This window comes from Hemicordylus capensis, chromosome 2 (assembly GCF_027244095.1).
Source record: "Hemicordylus capensis ecotype Gifberg chromosome 2, rHemCap1.1.pri, whole genome shotgun sequence".
Lineage (NCBI taxonomy): Eukaryota > Metazoa > Chordata > Lepidosauria > Squamata > Cordylidae > Hemicordylus > Hemicordylus capensis.
The window spans coordinates 27,808,595-27,827,158 of NC_069658.1; the positions used below are offsets into that span (position 1 = coordinate 27,808,595).

At 43.3% G+C, this 18,564-nt stretch overlaps 1 protein-coding gene across 3 annotated transcripts in view; it reads right to left on the reverse strand.

Moving 5' to 3' along the window:
• The window catches only part of RICTOR (RPTOR independent companion of MTOR complex 2), a 103,604-nt gene that overhangs the window by 74,716 nt on the left and 10,324 nt on the right, over positions 1-18,564 (reverse strand). For all 3 annotated transcript variants that reach the window (XM_053296254.1, XM_053296253.1, XM_053296252.1), the window contains exon 3: positions 10,010-10,107. In XM_053296254.1, coding sequence (XP_053152229.1) covers positions 10,010-10,107 — 98 coding nt within the window. The remainder of the gene's footprint in view (positions 1-10,009; positions 10,108-18,564) is intronic.

Here is an 18,564-nt window from a genome sequence, read left to right on the forward strand (position 1 = left end):
GGTAAACATTGTTTTGAATGATTCAGCTGTTAACTCTGATAGGTAGGTCACCTTTAGTGCAGAGGTTTTCAACTACATGACAGAATATCTTAGTGGGATAGAAACTAGAAGAGTGAAAGGCATATTAAATGCACATTTTCATAGTACTACACAAAAGGTTTAGGCTATATACCAATAATCAAACATTAACTTACAAGTACATTCCCTGGAAAATAAAACATGTCAAAGTAATATTTTTGCTTTGAAAAGGAGAAATACAATGGTGTTTTACTGCAGTGTTTATAGTAGGCTAGTCAAAAATATCACCACCTTACCTATATGTTACTATAAGATTCTTCTCTAACAATTTTTTTAAAAAATTCTATAGTTGATTTGCTGAAAGGATTTTTCACAAGTTCCTATGTGATTTGGAGGAGGACAATATTTTAGATGAAATATATCAAAACAGCCCATTCAGCAGGCTCTTCCAGGTTTTCATCATTTATAAAGACAGCTCTTTGCCATGAGTTCCGGCAAGTTTTCATGGTTCTTCCCACAGTCCATAGAGGTTTACAGGTAACTGCTTGATCAAGATGCATTGCCAAGAAGAACAGTAGAAACCAATGTATTCATGTAAAATTTGCACTAGCTTTCATTGATTTTATGCAGATTTCTAAATTGGCACAGATAGGAATGAACGTCTTCCACAGGTCCTCATTCTCCTTTTGCACCCTTCATAGAAAGTGTTGTGCCTAGCCCAGGACCCAGAATATCAAGGGCATTCCAATGTACTCTCAGTCCTCTTGTTACAAAACAAAATGGATGCTATATCTGTGTACAGCATCCCAAGAGCACACCAGCAAGACCTGCCAGAGCACTGACATGCTCAAAAACCTCATTCCCATGCTGAACATGCTTACAGCATTTGTCTGCACAAGCACTGCCAGCATAAAGAGGTGCTTTCTTTGATTGGAGGATTGGGGCTTATCTCCCTTGATAAGACCTTTTTCCTTTCTACTGTTTTACTCATATTCCTTTATTCACACACAACCAAGCGTTTTTTGCACCCTCAGTACATTTCATCCCTTCCTCTAGTCTAAACTGTCCTTGATGCCCAAAAATCCATAGAATGTTATGAAACTTGCACTACCAAGAAATGTTAGGAAATCTTTACAAACCAGACATATATCTCACAACTTTGGATACTGCAAGTATACAAAGTTGTGGAAATTTATCATAAATCTATCATTATCCTAATAAGATTAGATCATCTTGTACTTTAAGACCCACAAATATTTAGCAAGCCAAAACCCAAACAGTCTGCTCTACCTTGCTACAGAGTGAAAGATACTGGAACAGAACACAAGCAAAAGTGCTGGCACGGTCATCTTGAAATTAAGGCACACATGCCAAGAGAATTAAGAGTCATGCTTTAAAACAATATAGAATGGTTCTGATATATTGAGGTTGATGTTACATTTGCTGTGTCTTATCCTTATCACTGAATTGTTTGTTGTCTTAGCAACCATGGGCACAATTCTATGGAAAGAATAGAATACACCCGATTGATTGGGGCATATAAATATATTTGTTTGGGGCAGAATTTTGTGAAAAATATATTATTTAGTGGCAACATGGTAGCAGCTGATGCAGTAGAGAACAGCAAAAGAATTCCCAGAATAGCCCATTTGTGTGAAAAACTAGAACATTACTTTAGTGTAGAGATAGTTGCTTTACAACCTTCATATTTCAACTCTGAGATCTTTTATGATCAATTCCAGACATGGCTGGATCATGCTACAGGGCTGAGTCATAGAAATTCAGGTCATTGTGCCTTAAACAGTGGCTTAAAATTAGAATGGTCAGAGACTGTCAACAACAGTACAGTGACAAGAAAAACTCACCATTCCTTCTAACAGTGCACTTGATAGTCTCAAGCCAACCAGTAAAAGGCTACAAAACAGGGCTACCCACAGACAGAAGAGGGTTTCTTGAGAGATGCCCCACATACATATCAAAAACAGCAGAAAGGAGCATATTCTGAAGTAGCTGGTTAGCCCGTAACAAGCAAGCAATTGCTTCAAAGTTCTTGAACCTCAATGTTTTGCTTGTACATTACCACTGGCATTTTAAGAGGATTGGCAATTCATAATAAATAAAGAAATGGTTCAGTAAAGGGAACACACAATCTTGTATGGGTACATTTAAAAGTCTTAGCAAAATAGAAAAAAATCAGGGGAAAGGATCTCACACTCTTTCACTGCTGACTCATTAATTCAAAGTGGAACATATTAAATCAATAATAAATATGCTTCTATCACTTTACCACTAATGCACACAGAACAGCAGTTCTGAATGTAATGCAATGATATGAGAAGTACTGTAGGGATGTGCACAACGTTCAGAGGGCAAAGCATTCTGACTTGAAATGGGCCATTTCAAGTGTTTTGCAGCTTGAAACAGAACACACTTTAAATAAAGGACCTGTTCCAAGCTTGGAGCAGAACTCCTCCCATTCTGATCAAAACATTTCAATGTTTTGAGCATCATTATGGATGCCTGTTTTTCCCTTGCCAATTGGTTTTCTGGCACTGGCTTCTGATTGGCTTGCAATATCCTTGCTTCTTGGTTGGCTCGTTCACATACAAATCAAGAGTGTTTTCATGGGCAACTGTGACCCCATTGGCAGGGAGGATTTAGGGGGGAAGACTTTTGGAGCAAATTTCAAAATTAGAGCCAGCGTGGTGTAGTGGTTAGAGTGCTAGACTAGGACCAGGGAGACCAGAGGTCAAATCTCCATTCCGCCATGACACTTTCTGGGTGACTCTGGGCCAGTCACTTCTCTCAGCCTAACCTACTTCACAGGGTTGTTGTGAGGAGAAACTTAAGTATGCAGTACACCACTCTGGGCTCCTTGGAGGAAGAGCGGGATATAAAATGTAATAAACAAACAAAGTGTATTAAAAAAGGACTGGAAGGCAGAGAAAGCTCTTGTGCATTGAAGGGGATACATTGAAGAGGATACATCAGGACAGGAGGAAGGAATCAAGAAAGGTCTGATTTTGTGGTTTTCCTTTTTCAGCACTGAGTATAATATGCTGTGCTATTGCTGCTATAACTATCTGGTTTTGCTGGATCTCAGATTGACAAAGGCAGAACTTGGGTGCCTTCCTTCCTTGAGTTGCAGTTTGCTTTGTCTGCGAGATTGTGTTATGGTGAGAAATGGATAGTGGCAGCTGTGTGTGTGTGTGTGTGTGTGTGTGTGTGTGTGTGTGTGTGTGTGTACACACACAAAAAAAATATTTCTTGGTGATTGCTGTGATGAGCTCCATGTCTGGCCTTGAGAATAACTTGTGCTTCACTCACTGCACTGCTCTGGTCTGCTCTGCAATGAGCATTGCACAGCGTACTCAGTCAAAATGTGGCTGAAGTTGCTGTAGTTGAGCTTATAGCTATGCTTGCTACTAAGAATGCTGCAGCAGCAGCTGTTGCAATGCTAGGAACGTATGGAGTCAATTGTGTGTGAGAGAACAACTTGTGCCAATGATGTTACTGCAGCACAGACACGGTGGCTGGCAGTGGATTATGGGTCAGGTATTCTTTTTTGGCCATTTTTGGAGCATGTTAAAATGTATGTTGTGTGTTGGGAGGGACAGATTCCCTTTTACTGTGTGCTTCTGCAATGTTTTTCAAGATAGGATTACAAAATGCATTGCATTCTGGGACACCAAAGTGAGTTGAATAGTAGGACATGATGGGTGCTACCTACCACTCAACTCACAAAAGAAATGGACAAGCAGGCAATTTGAAAGAAGTTTTAAACCTTTCCCCCAAACCCCCATAGCATCCTATGGGGGTTTGGGGGGAAATGCTAAAAATATTGTTTAAAATTGCCTGCTTGCCCATTTCTTTTGTGCATTGGTAGCACCTATCATGCCCTACCACACAACCCACTTTGGTGTCCCTAGGAGCTACCGATTGAATTTCCCCATGGTTCCCTATGGCCGGAACAAACTCGAAACATTTCAAGTTTGTTCCATTGAAACAACCGGTTGGACCAATGCAACAGAACATTTCATCCATTTGCCTTTCATTTCAAGCTCAAAACAGAGCGCGAAATCCATTTTGTGCACATCCCTAAAGTACTATTTAACCTTTTCAAATGTTTTGATACATTTCCTGATTAAAAATCTTCATTATGAAGATATTATTTTGTTGTACCTTACTCCCTGGGCATCAGTTCTTAGAAATCTCCCAGAAATGCTTTTGTATCCATAGCCAGAAACATGAGCATAAGGACAGTATTCAGTGTGTAGTTGTGTATAGAGATCATGAACAGATTGACTGTAGTTTGTTAAAAGAAGCCTCTGAAAAAGAAGCCTGTCAGACTCCAAACATTTTCTGGAAAAGACTTGTCACTTCAGTAGGTGAATTCTCACTACACAAATGATAGTCAACTGATGTAGGAATAGGAAAAGCAGGAAGTGATCTTCAATATAAGAGGCAGCCTTGCTATATTTCTTGGTATATTTATGTTGGGCGTTTTTGCTGCTGTTTTGCACATTCTGGTGTTGAAAAGCAGTCATAAATCCAAAAACACAAATGCATGCATGCTCTGTTTTGTATTCTTAGTACACAACTAACTGCCTCTGTGTGAAGCAAGTCCTAATATTTGCTTCAAAATTTGTCTAAACAATTTGAGAAAATAATTTTTAAATGCTACTCAATTAGTGACAAGCTCTAAAATCTGGGCTAACAGTTCCACAAATATTCTTTTACATTTCTGCTGGTCAGCAGTCAGCTGCACTTGTTACTTGATCTATAGTAAAATGATGTTAAGCAAGAGACATTCTCATGGTTCCAAGATCACATCACTAGCTCCCTCTGTCTCTCCCCTAAACAGGAGAGGTAGTTCTTAGAATATATTTCAAACAACTGCATCGCACAGGAGTTCTACAAAGCTTAACAGCCTGCATTCAGTGAAAGCTGTCCAAGGAGGACACTGGATAAAAAGGGGCCCAAATTCAAAGTGTTCCCCCCATTTGACATTCTATAGATTTTCCCAAATGCACCTAGCCTATCAGAATTATATGGAAGCACCCAATGCATAAGTGTACATAAAAATATGCCATGTATGCATGCAAACACGCATTTGAAAGTGTAAGTATAACAGAAGTACATGTATCATACAGATAGGATTGGCTACAGCACGCTGCTGCCCCTACAAGGAGTGGCACAACACAAATATATGGGCAACATCTAGACCAGAACTGCACAACCTAAGGCCTGGGGGCTGGATCCAGCCTGTGAGGACTTTTCTGCTCTCCTCAGGGGTGGCCCAAGGTTTTGTAGTGACTGAGGTGAGGTGCAAATTGTTGCCTTGCCCCATGGCTCTGGTGGGGTTTGGAAGCTTTGAAAGTGAACAAGAGGCAAGGAGGAGGAAAGGTTGCTAGCAGTTTCCTCTTATTTCCTCATGCTGGGGTAACTAATTGCTTTCATTTGTATTTTTAAGGCATAATAATTGCTTCCATGATATCAATTAATGTGCTGAACAATTATCCAGGCCCCACATACCAAGTCATGATTGGTTCCAGCCCACTAATAATGAGTTGTGCACCCCTAATCTAGTCTAGCACTGCCCTTACATATGTTTCACTCATGCAATTGGGGGTTCTTGGTGATCCTCCCAAAAATAAATCCCTGAAAGTTCCCCAGCCTCAGAATCCAGCATGTAAATGGTAGAAGGTGCTCCCTAGCATCTATTACCATATTTACCCATCCTGAGGCAGCTTCATTGGTTACCGGTCCATTTTCAAGCTACATTCAATGTGTTGGTCCTGGCCTTTCAAGCCCTACATGGCTTGGGGCTGGGTGCCTGTTGGACCACATTCACCCATATGAACCTGCCAGGGCCCCTCTGCTCAGCATCTCAGGCCCTGCTCATGGCTGCACAACTAAGAGCCAGTTGGCAGGAACTAGAGACAGGGACTTTTTGGTTGTGGCCCCTCAGCTTTGGAACATCCTCCCTGAAGTTCTTCGACATGCTCCCTCCCTCAGTATTTAGAAACAAACACACATTTTTTTAAAGAGGCCTGTTAATGTTTTATCGGCTGCTTATATCTGGTAGGTTTATTAGTGTTTTAAATTCTCAGTTTTTATCTATTAATAACCTTTAATTTGAAACTTTTAAAATTTGTAATTTTAAATGTGGCTTTAGTCTGGTCTTTTTAACTTGTTTTACTTTATTAATGTTTTATTTTACATTGTATCTGTTTTGTTAATGTTGTGAGCTGCCCCGAGCAGTAATGTACTGGAGGGGCAGGGTATAAATATATATACACACACTTTTTTTTTTTTTAAGAGAAAGAAAAAAACTTTACTGGAGTTGGTTCTTTTTCCTCCTCCTTTCACTCCACAAATAACTAACATGGGTATGTGTGGGCAGGTTGACTAGTAAATGCTTTGCAGCCTAGTAACTTTTGTAAATGTATTTGAATGGCTGGGAAAGATGATTGCAAGCATCTATTTCCCCTTGAAAATTAATCCAAATTAACAGCAAGCTAGTTAAAGGAAAATAGCTAGCATACCTAAAGGTTGCAAAGCCAGCATCCATCCTACGCTAAACCCTGAACAGCTGGATGTTGAGCAGCGTAGAAGGAGTTACCCACTGTTTTGCTTGGGACTTTTGCTTTTGCACAGACAAGCTGGACAAATCCGAAAGGTGCCACTATGTGTTGTGTTTATAATGTTGCAATGGAGGCACCACTACTCCTGGTCTCCACCAACAGAAATCAGAGGACAGGGGGAGGTATGTATATGTCCTGTGCTCTGTAATTACACCAGGACTTCATGTAATATACAGAGTCAGCTTCCAAACACAAACAGGCAACCCATCAGAACAATAGGCAGTATCCTAGCTTAGATGTAACATCTCATTTAGAAAACAATTTCAACTCAAAATGCAAACTAGATCTACGCAATAACAAAAAAACCCCAACAGAGGCTATGTGCGTGTCGGCGTAATACAGGGGCAGTTGAGAGGCACCCCACTGGCACACAATCATAGCTGGGCGGGGCACCATGATTACAAAAGTGGCAGCAAGTCAATGAGGAGCAGGTAGGGACCTGCTCTCCTCCATGTTAAAGGGGCTGTGTAAGAGCTGGTCAGGAGAGGAGAGCTGTTCTTGTGGTAGCAATCATGATTTGTCCCCTTAGCTAAGCAGGATCGGCCCTGGTTGAATATGAATGGGAGACTAAAAGTGTGAGCACTGCAAGATATTCCCCTCAGGGGATGGAGCCGCTCTGGGAAGAGCAGAAGGTTTCAAGTTCCCTCCCTGGCTTCTCCAAGATAGGGCTGAGAAAGATTCCTGCCTGCAACCTTGGAGAAGCCACTGCCAGTCTATGAAGACAATAATGAGCTAGATAGACCAATGGTCTGACTCAGTATATAGCAGTTTCCCATATCTTTTTTAAAACCTTAAAACTGGTCTAATTTAAAACAATGCTAGCTAATGGCTAAAGCAGTGATCTTCACTATTATTCAAGCAGGGGCCACTTTGGCAAAAAACCTTGAATATGAGAATCATTTCCCACTGTGCTGACTTCCATGCTGAATACTCTGCACAGTCCCTCTGGCACTGTACAGAGCAACTGTTCCCACTACACAGTGCTGCATGGGGAGGTGGGGGGAGCCTTTAAGAGCATGGAGCCCTATTAAGCCCCAGAGCCATCTTGGAAGGCACACATGGAGCAGTGGGGTGTAGCCCTTCCCAGCACTCTCCCCTCAGAGCTCTATGGGGAAAGCACTGGGAAGGAGAGGAGAGCTGGTCTTGTGGTAGCAAGCATGACTTGTCCCCATAGCTAAGCAGGGTCTGCCCTGGTTGCATATGAATGGGAGACTTGATGTGTGAGTGCTGTAAGATATTCCCCTCAGGGGATGGAGCCGCTCTGGGAAGAGCAAAAGGTTTCAAGTTCCCGCCCTGGCTTCTCCAAGATAGGGCTGAGAGAGATTCCTGCCTGCAACCTTGGAGAAGCCGCTGCCAGTCTGTGAAGACAATACTGAGCTAGATAGACCAATGGTCTGACTCAGTAAATGGCAGTTTCCTATGTTTCCTAAGGATTACATTTCCCAGCAGACGGGCACCAGGGCTCCATTACCCTTAAAGGAACCCCAGCAGCTCTGGGAACAGTGTAATACTCTGCAATGGGAATGGTCACCTTCACATGGTGCTAGGAGGACTGTAAGGAGTGCCCAGTTTGGGCTGAAGCTTTGCACAAACCGAATAAACAATAGTCAGAGAGATGCATTTAGGGTTGACGGGACCCGGCCCTGGTTCCAGGGCCTTGCGATGAAGAACAGTGGGCGGAAGAATAATAATACTTTAGACAAGAATAACAGGCGTACAACCAACTTTAGTTTACCTCCTCACACCACCGCCACTTCTCCCTTCTCCAGCTCCAACGCCAAGTGGTGGCTCCCTCTGTCCCTGCAGGCAAGCAAGCTGCGGCCACAGCTGGCCACATTGGGTAGGTAAAGGGCTGGGGCCCTTGGGGTAGCAGGGACAAGCGGCTGTGAGGAAGGGAGGGAGCTAGACAGCCAGGCTTCAATGGGGTGGCACAGAAAGAATCAAGGGAGGGGAGGAGAGATCGAACGGGGAGTTTGGAGACTATAATAAGCTAGTTCAAAATAATATTCCTGTGATTATGTATTTCTAGAATGCCAGTCTCTCTTTTCACGTCATGTTCAGTATTTGTCCTTCCATTATATGTCTTCCATTAAACTGAAACTGAATCCAGATAAGACGGAGGTACTAACTGTCCAGGGTCAGAACTCCAGAGACGATTTTGATCTCCCTGTTCTGGATGGGGTCACACTTCATCAAAAGGAACAGGTTCGCAGTCTGGGAGTACTTCTGGATCCATACCTCTCCCTGGTTTCTCAGGTTGAGGCGGTGGCCAGAGGGGCTTTCTATCAGCTTCGGCTGATACGCCAGCCGTGTCCATTTCTTGAGATGAACGACCTCAGAACAGTGGTACATATGTCGGTAACCTCCAGACTTGACTTTTGCAATGCGCTCTATGTGGAGCTGCCTTTGTATGTAGTCCGGAAGCTTCAGTTGGTACAGAATGTGGCGGCCAGGTTGGTCTCTGGGTCATCTCGGAGAGACCACATCATTCCTTTGTTGATAGAGTTACACTGGCTGCGTAGGTTTCCAGGCAGAATACAAAGTGCTGGTTATAACTTATAAAGCCCTACCTAAATGGCTTAGGCCCTGGGTATCTAAGGGCACGTCTTCTTCATTATGAGCCCCAACGTCCATTGAGGTTGTCCGGAGAGATCTGTCTCCAGTTGCTGCCAGCTCGGCTGGCAATCACACAGGGATGGGCTTTCTTGGTTGCTGACCCGAGACTGTGGAATGCGCTCCCTACTGAGATATGATCCTCCCCATCTCTGATAATTTTTTTAAAGCATTTGAAAACCCACCTCTTCACCCAAGCTTTATCAGTTCTTTAAAATTTTAAGGTTTTAATTTGTAGATGATTTTTAAATTGTTAAATTGTTTTAAGTTTTTGTATATATTTTACTGTTTTATGCTATTGTTAACCACCCAGAGATGAAAGTTTGGGGCGGTGTACAAATCTGATTAATAAATAAATAAATAATAAATTAGAAACCTCCCTATTCCCATCTACATGTGAAATTACAATCCATGAATGTTATTCAAATTGCAAAAAATTGTCAAAGATTGTTCATTATGCTTCATTGTAATTTTATTCAAACACTTGATGAAACTCATATATTAAAACAATTGTAAATGATCAAGTAATTAATAGCCAACTAGCAAAGCATTCATTAAATGGTGTACTCGTTTTAGTTAAATGGTCCATCCTTGATCACTTTATCAACCTATTACAATATTTCTCATTCCAGTGGTTTCTGCAACATGAATTTTGTTCCAATTCACCTAGCAAACTCTTCATGCAACACAAATGAACACATACGTTATTTAACAATGATCAAAATGCTTACCTTAGTAAAATTATTCAAGTGGCCTAGCTTTCGCATATTTGACACCCCTTGCAATTTGGCCACATTTTGGAGAATTTCTCTCAGGTTATCCGAGGGGTCTGCAAAATAAATATGGTAGAGGTAGGCACAAGTTAGACACGACTCCTACTAGTTCTTTCATGAGGTAGACTGCTAACTGAAACAATCCTGTTTCAAACAAATTATGTTTCCAAGAAAGTTGTCAGTGTTCTAAGAAAGGCCAATAGTTTGAAAACTTGGTAATAAGATGAGTGACTGCAGAGATAAGAACTTTATGAACCACCACCAAAACTTGACACTCAGTATAACAGTTCAATTAAACACAATTGTTTCAACTACCACTTGTGAAAAAAAATTTAAAATACAAGATGGCACTTGCAATGTATCATCAGCGAAAAACCTCCGACAACATGGTTGTCATATAATTTATATTATATGAACATATGTTATTATTCAAAACTGTGGATAAGACAATATGTTTTTCATGTGAATCTCACTTATATGAGATTTATTTTTGATGCTATTTTTACTAAAGGTGCCCCCTCCAATTCTAAACCAAGAAATTACACCTCCAACTTCATCCATTCCCAGAAGTTTCCCCTTAAATAAGTCTAGGAACAAGTCCTGGCTGGTATTCTGTTGCAGCCAGAAGACATATTAGGTAGACATTTATTAGCATTTAAGGGACAATTATTACTACTAAACATGTTTCACACCATTTAGTATTGAAACTGAAAACAAATGAAGTTTTTTCAGTTTAGTTTTATAGGAAACAACTTAACTCAGGAACTAAGTTGAAAAGCTTCTTGGATATCCCAAATGAAGAGTGTACCCACTGGAACCACACTCAGATCTATTAAACTATCTCAGCACTCACCTGGGCTTATTTGTTTTACTACTCACAAGTTTGTGTTATGTGCTCCAGAAAGATCAAATTAAACTAAAATATTGCATCAAAGCAGCAGAATATTTTCATGGATTATGACCCCTGTAGCCAACTGCAGATGAGGCAACACATGATTTCTGTGGTGTTAAGTATCCAGGAGGTAGCAATTCACAAAAGCTACTGTGGTTCAAATCCCTTTGACATCATACCAGCATTTGAAGTGGGTGAGTGGGGAATCATAGGCTTTAAAGAAGGATAGACTGTTACCATATCCCATTTGAAAAAATCAGTACTAGAAAGGGGAAATGTAAGGGAACATTTTGTCCAGTTTCAAGAGCAAGTACTACAAGCCACAAGCAAATGAAGATTAAAGAGAATGGTGTTGGTATAGAAATACCACTAACAGTTTGTTATAACCCTTAATTTCAAGGTCATATAATAGATGGGAAGGGCTGCTTCCCTATAATTTAGCATCACTGAAAATATAATTCGGCTGATTCCTATTCCTTTGTTTTGCGCTTTCAGCATAATATTGGCGGGAGCTACCCAAGCATTCAAAGCTTTTGGATATGGAAATGATTTGGTACTGCATCTCAAGTATCCACTGCTAGTGCCTCTGAGCCCTCTAGAACATTTCATTTCATTGTTTTCATGATCAGAAAACACTTCCTCGAGAAAGCTCCTCAAAAGCAATGCATTCTGACTCAGGCAGATGAGCATGTCATGCAAAAAGTCATCATGCTTTTCTTCTACAAAGAGGAAAGAAATTAAACTCCTGACATGGACCTTAAAAATAAACGAGAGCTTTCAAAATATCTAGTTTATAGTCCACTTTTCTAATGTAACAATACACAATTGTTATGGTATCTTATGGCATCTTATGGTAACTTATCAATCATATATCTATCTCTATACACACACACACACACACACACACACACACACACTCCGAAAGGGCGCCCTTCAGCATGTCACCGCAATGTGAAAGCTCCATGAGCGGCTCAAGTGCAGAGACACAAACCAAAAAGACAGAGGATAACAAAGGAAAAACAAGCCTAAGGCAACTAGAAGCTAGAAGAGACTGGGCAGCTTGTGGACTCTCTTGAAGTGAGACAGGACCGGAACTGGGTTGGGTGTGGCTGCAGCAGCATAGTATATACAGATCTGAAATCTGATTGGCCCTGTCTTGAAGCATGAGAAGGCTGACAACCAGTCAAGTCAGGATGCCCACCCCAATCCTCGGAAAAACACAACTTACTGCCTGAAGGTAGAAGCAAATGTCCTTTTTACTAGCAACCTAAATGATTAACAAACTTGGTCAAGGAATGAACTCTATTATCACATTTCCTCTCTTTCATCATCAAAAATTACCATGGTAACAATACAGGATTTTGCATGGGGCGGGTCCATCCCCACCCCAAACCATTTTCTTTGAGGCAGAGTTTTACTCAAAACACTTGGGAGTTGCTTGTTCTGCAGGTGCCTTTGGTTCCCTTTCCCAGCTTGTGGTCAAGTTGTGCCAGTAAACCTGTAGAAGGTTGATGTTTGGAGGAGCTTAATTCCAGCTCTGTGATTCTGAAATCAAGAGTCACAACATACACTCCTGAAAGTGCTTCTATTAGGAAATAGAACCTTTCACATAAACAGAAACTGTGCAGCCATGATAACCTGAATGGATCAGCTTGTACTGGCAGGAATACAGATGCTCCATACTTTAAAAATCTAATTTCTGGCTGAAATGTTATTTAAACAATGAAGGTGTGCACAATCACCAATGTTAAGCCAAAAGAAGATGCATTTTTACCTACCTTAACACAGGAAAGGAAGGAAGGAAGGAAGGAAGGAAGGAAGGAAGGAAGGAAGGAAGGAATTTTTTAAAAAAACCCAGAAACCTCATTACTTCTCCACAGCATGAAACAAACAGTAGCAGGACGAAGCAGCTGAAACAGTCTTGGGCACCAACCTCCTGTTCCTAAACCCTACTACCAATCCTGAAAACTAAACACAGAAGGGGAAAGGAGAAAATCCGTGCTGAAGTCAGTACAAGGAATTTACAAGAGTATCCTTTGAACAACTTGGCTTTGCCACTGCAGGAGGAAAAGAAAGATGTATGTGTTACTCCTGCTTCCTGGCTTCTTGAGTTTCAATTAAAAGAGGCCACGAGTTTACTTCACAAGCCACAAATGTATTTCATCTCTAAATGACCAGATAATGAAAAGCATGGAGCAAAAATATATAAAATAAATACAACCAAGAACTAGGATTTGCAGGGTTTTTTTTCACAATATGCCACAGGCTTGTACAGCAGAGGCTTCAGAGAGCATGACACCTTGGGCTTAAGACAACCAAAATAAGCATCAAGCCAAAGCTGTTTTAAATCAATGAAGAAAATTTATATGAATGAGAACAACATGACAGGGAGGAAGAAAATGATACTAGTAAGACTGCAAATATGTTTTTCAACATCCTATAAAATTAGAATCGTATTCAAAAAGCACATCCCGCCCCCTACATATAGCTAGGGATAACGGAACCGCAGGCAGCCAGTTCAGCGGTGGGGGGTGGGGGAGATACCTTTAAGGAGCAGGGAAGGTTCTCTTCCCCCACTGGCCACGTTTCCCCCGCCGGCAGTCTGCAAAATCGCTGGGATGGGGCAACAGCGTACCTCCTTGCCACCCTGGTCAGCGTCAAACTGGAAGTAGGGATGGGCCCGGACCGGTCTGGAGGCCATTGAAATAGCCTCCGGACCGGTCCGGACCTGGGCGGTCCGGTTCGGGTGGGGGGGTACCTTTAAGGGCGGCGGGAGGGTTTACTTACCCCTCCCGCCGCTTTTCCGCTTGCCGCCGTAATCCTAAGTGTAATTGGGGCGGCAGGATATCTCCCTGCCGCCCCTTTCTCGATGTTGCTGGGAAAACTCCCAGCAGTCCTTTGTGCGTGCGCGCACATCACAGAGACGCGCGCGCCTCTGTGACGTGTGCGCGCGCACAAAGGACTGCTGGGAGTTTTCCCAGCAACATCGAGAAAGGGGCGGCAGGGAGATATCCTGCCGCCCCAATTACACTTAGGATTACGGCGGCAAGCGGAAAAGTGGCAGGAGGGGTAAGTAAACCCTCCCGCCACCCTTAAAGGTACCCCTCCACCCCAGTGCCGGACCACAGTAGGCGGTTCCGTGCACACCCCTAACTGGAAGTGCCTGCCATGTGTGCACACTCCTTAAAGGTAACCCCACCACCACTGAACCACCAGACTTTTGAACCGGTTCAGCGGTACACAAAAGGACCGCCAAACCAGTTCGTGCACATCCCTATTGCTCGCTGCTGCTGTTTATCAGTCTGGCATGTGTCTGGACGATGGTCCAGGTACCTGGTCTTTCTAACCACTGGTTGTGAAGCTGGCAAAGAACTGGATATATGCAGGAGACTGTCTTTATCTTATTTTGAAAAAACAAACCTATATTCCACATGACACATCAAAACACGTTAAATTTATAAAGGAAGAATACATGTCAAGGTTTCTTAAGGCGTAATTTCTTATTTTCAGAAATTCTGAGTATGTGACTAAACAACACGGTTGCTGGATCAAAACAAACTCTACCTGGTCCAGAAAGAGTTAACTTGCCCATTGGAATCCACAGATCAACAAGGGTCTGCTTTTATGGGTGACATCTTCACTATCAGTCAGTCTGAGTCTACAACTTTTTTTGCCCCCTCCTCTGGAGGAAAGAGCCTGGGACCTGGATTATATCACAAATGGCCAGGGACCCGAAAATTCTGCCACACACAGTTCCACCTTATAACCATTCCTTGTGTGCTCATTTTAATTGTAAACTGCTTTAAGACCCAATCCTCACATCATGATGTTGTTTCCTAACCAAAACATTATGGGGTCACTGCCAGAAAGGAAAGCAGAGGTTTTAAGCTCCACTTCTGCTGCCTACCGAGGCAGCAGCCATTTGAAACTCAAAAACACTGAGTTCACTGCATTATTGCCAGGTAAGACCTCCTATACAGTGACTCAATCCAAAAAGTGCACTGTGCTACTGGATTAATCTTGCCCACCCTCTCCGTACTGCATTGGTGAATTGATGCAATCAGATTCCATTTTCCCCCCAGCAACGCACAGCCGTGAAGTTTTTGCAAAAAAGCAAATACAAAAAACTTCTTTGACTGAAATATATAATTACTTGCAGATTTTTCTTGTATTGGTAGAAGTACCACCTCTAGTGAATTTTACATAACTAGTAATTCATTTTCCACTTCATTTTTAACATCATGAATGCAATATGTATGGACTTTAAGATTACAAGACAAAGAACAAGATGAGTAGCCTTTTCCCTAAGAAGATACTTACCAACTGTTAGGGTAGGTATAAAACTCCTTTTTGACTTTTATCTAAGCCCTCCTTTGGTGTACCTTGAGTGCACCAGGAGAAAAGGAACCAACTCATTCCCTTCCCACTGCATATTTCCTCAGAATGAAGGTAATGATGCACTCAATACATGAGCTGACTTTCAGTGGCAAACCAATGGCTAAAGTCAATTTTTGATCAGACTTTTTATTCCCTCCTTTCATCTGGGATGTTCAGACTCAGACTAGGTCTATGCAATCTTTTCTCTATAAACATACACCAAGCAGTCACTATCAGGGTCAAACTACATGTTACAGGAAGTGCATGCTTAGCACTTCTATGCTGGGTTTTGTTTTGTTTTGACAGCAAGTAGCCAGTTCACCTCCCTCAACAGACTGGAACTGTGTCAGGGGAAGGAGCGTCAACCCTATCTTTGCAATGGTTTTGATATGGACAGTAGCCCCTGAAGCTATCTGTCAACAGGAAAAAAACCTCCTACTGGCACTGTTGAGAGCATTTTCTCCCTTGAAAAACAGCTACCATGGGGGCCCCAATCGAGATTGTGGTGGGCTAGAGTTAAAGTCCCCTCTAGCAGTCCCAATCCAGCTGCTATTTACTGAGAATTCACACATACACCAAGGTAGTGCTAAGGATATGTTTTCTATAACATGTAGCTTAATTCTCACACTGATGGAATGTATGTTGGAAGGAAACAGTTATGTGGGCTCAGGCAGAGTTTAGCGCTCCAGACCACAAAGAGGAGAAACAAGCCTGGTAGAAGAAGAGAGCTATTTTAACATTTCCCCATAGCTGTTTCACCCACCTGCAAAAACAGATGTAGGATTTGATAGATGTGTTAGCCTACTACCTCTACTAGTATTCCAAACCATCATTTTTTAAATGTTACACCTCATACTAAAATAGACAATGGCAAACAATAAACTCATGATAAAATGATGAGATAAATATTATTTAAAAAACAATCTTTATCAATCTCATCCAGAGATTTAACCTACCTTGATTGACAATTTGTGCCAGAAGGACACATGGAGTGCAGCCCTGTTAACTCTCTTGGATTTCCTAGAAACTTTTAATACCAACATACATATCATCCTTCTGGACAACCTGGGGGTGGGGAGGGGGGTACTGAACTGCAGTGGTTATAGCCAACTCTTTCAAGAAGGTGCCAGAAAGTATGCTATGGTGTTTCACAATGTGAGGTGTTTCAATTTTGTCTCCTATTCTTTTTAACATCTACATGAAGCCAATCATTGGAAGGTCTGAGGCACAGTGTTAACACAGGAACATAGGAAGCTGCCATATACTGAGTCAGACCATAGGTCCAATCTCACTCAGTATTGTCTACACCACAGTTTCTCAAGCACCGGTCCCTGGACCGCTGCCAGTCCACGAAGCGTTGAGTGCTGGTCCCTGACTGGGAGTCAACGCGCCCCCCAACAATTGCAGTCAAGGCATTCACTTCCATGCCATGTGCAAAATTGAGGAAGAGGAAGAGTATCATGGAGGCACGGGACCCTTCTTCTGCCTTGCCTCCACGTGCTGCTGCAATCTTCCTACAGCTATCTTATTTCCTGTCTTTACAGCTTCAAACTGTATGCGGCGCGTGGGCATCAAGGAAAAGGTATTGCAGTGGGTGCCACTTGAAGGGCTGCTAGTACTTGCATGCTCATTTTTTGCAGCCAAAGGTTGATTGATTGAAACTAAGCTGCCTGTTGCGGCTGAGGCGTCTTGCATCGGCGGGGCATTGTGGTCCCTCAGCCACCTGCAACCCTCTGGTCTGCACCGCCAGTGGAAGACGGCGGTCCCCTTTGTGACTTCACCAGGGGGTGGAACCTCTGGCCGGGATCATGCCTTGGTTCGGGCTAAGCGGTGGAGGGAGGGAGGAGGGCTGCCTTGGTTCAGGTTTTGCAGAAAGGGAGTGCAGGTGGACCTTCCTCGGGGGAGGAGGAGCAAGCACATGTACCAAGGAGGACTAAGTGGTGGAGGGAGGCGGCGTGGTGCGGGGGAAAGGCAAGATACCATTTTGTGCATTCATGCAAAAGGGTCATTGGATGAATGGCACTGGAATGAAGTAATCCTGGGGACTTGATGCCCAGCGTGTTTCGTGTCCAATCCCAACCAATTTAAAACCAGCTGCCTGTTGCGGCCAAGGCACCTTGAGAGAGAATGCCGTTTCCTTCTTGCATTGGTAGGGTGTTGTGGTCCCTTGGCCCCCTATAATCCCCTGGTCTGCACCATCAGTGGAAGACGGCAGTCCCCTTTATGACCTCACCTGACGGGGTGGGGGGAAAACCTCTGGCCGGGATCATGCCGCGGTGAGTGTCAAGGTCTGGCCCATGGACAGGGAAGTTCACGGCTTGGCTGGACGCTGTCAACTGAATGACGTGCATTGAATCTCAGCAATGAGTAGGAGTCTGGTGCTGTAATTTATGGAGCAAGCCGAGAGCTCCCAGCTGGTAGGAATTTACGGCTTGTCAGCCCTCAGTGATAGGCGTTTGCTCCTCCTAACAGCTTCTAATTGCGTCCTGCATTTAGAACACCTGCATTGTTGTGGTGTCAACGGTGTTTCAATGCCTAGTTCTCCCTCCGATTGGTCTCTCACACTTTCTGCTGACTCAGGCTGCTGTGCCTGTTCTAAACCATCAGCTGGATCTATCACAGCTGTCTCAGGAACGCTGACAGCCGGGCTCTGCCCCTCAGATACTCCTGACTCGGCCGGAAAGCTGCCAGCCTCCCCTTCCTCCTCGCTGTCGGAGCTCAAGGGCATGACAGTGAGGGCTAATCGGTGGAGGGAGGGAGGGAGGGCTGCCTTGGCTCACCATCCAGCAATGCGCAGGCAGCATGTGGGACTACATGAGCTGCGTGGCCCCAAAGGCAGGCTGGTGTGATTGGCGCATGCAGGGGAGTTGGGAAGGGGGCACAGAACCGTGCGCTGTGAGAGAGGATCGGGGAACACCTGCTATACTCTGGTGCGCAAGCACAGCAGCGGCAGCTCTTGGACCCAGGCAACCTTCCAAGCATGGTCCATTGCACCATTGCTTCCCCCACCCTGAACCGTACCTCGTCTCCCCAGCGAGGAAGACGAGGCATCCACCACTACAACGCCCCGTGCCACCCGCCATCTCAGAACTGCCCCCTTCACTTTAACACCACCGCTCTTCTTCACATTTTCTTTCACCAATAAAAAAACCCATTCCCAGCACCTGCCACCTAACTGTTTTTAAGAAGTTTTGGAGGAGCTGCATGGGTTTCATTAGGTCTGCCTCACAAAGTGCACATCTAA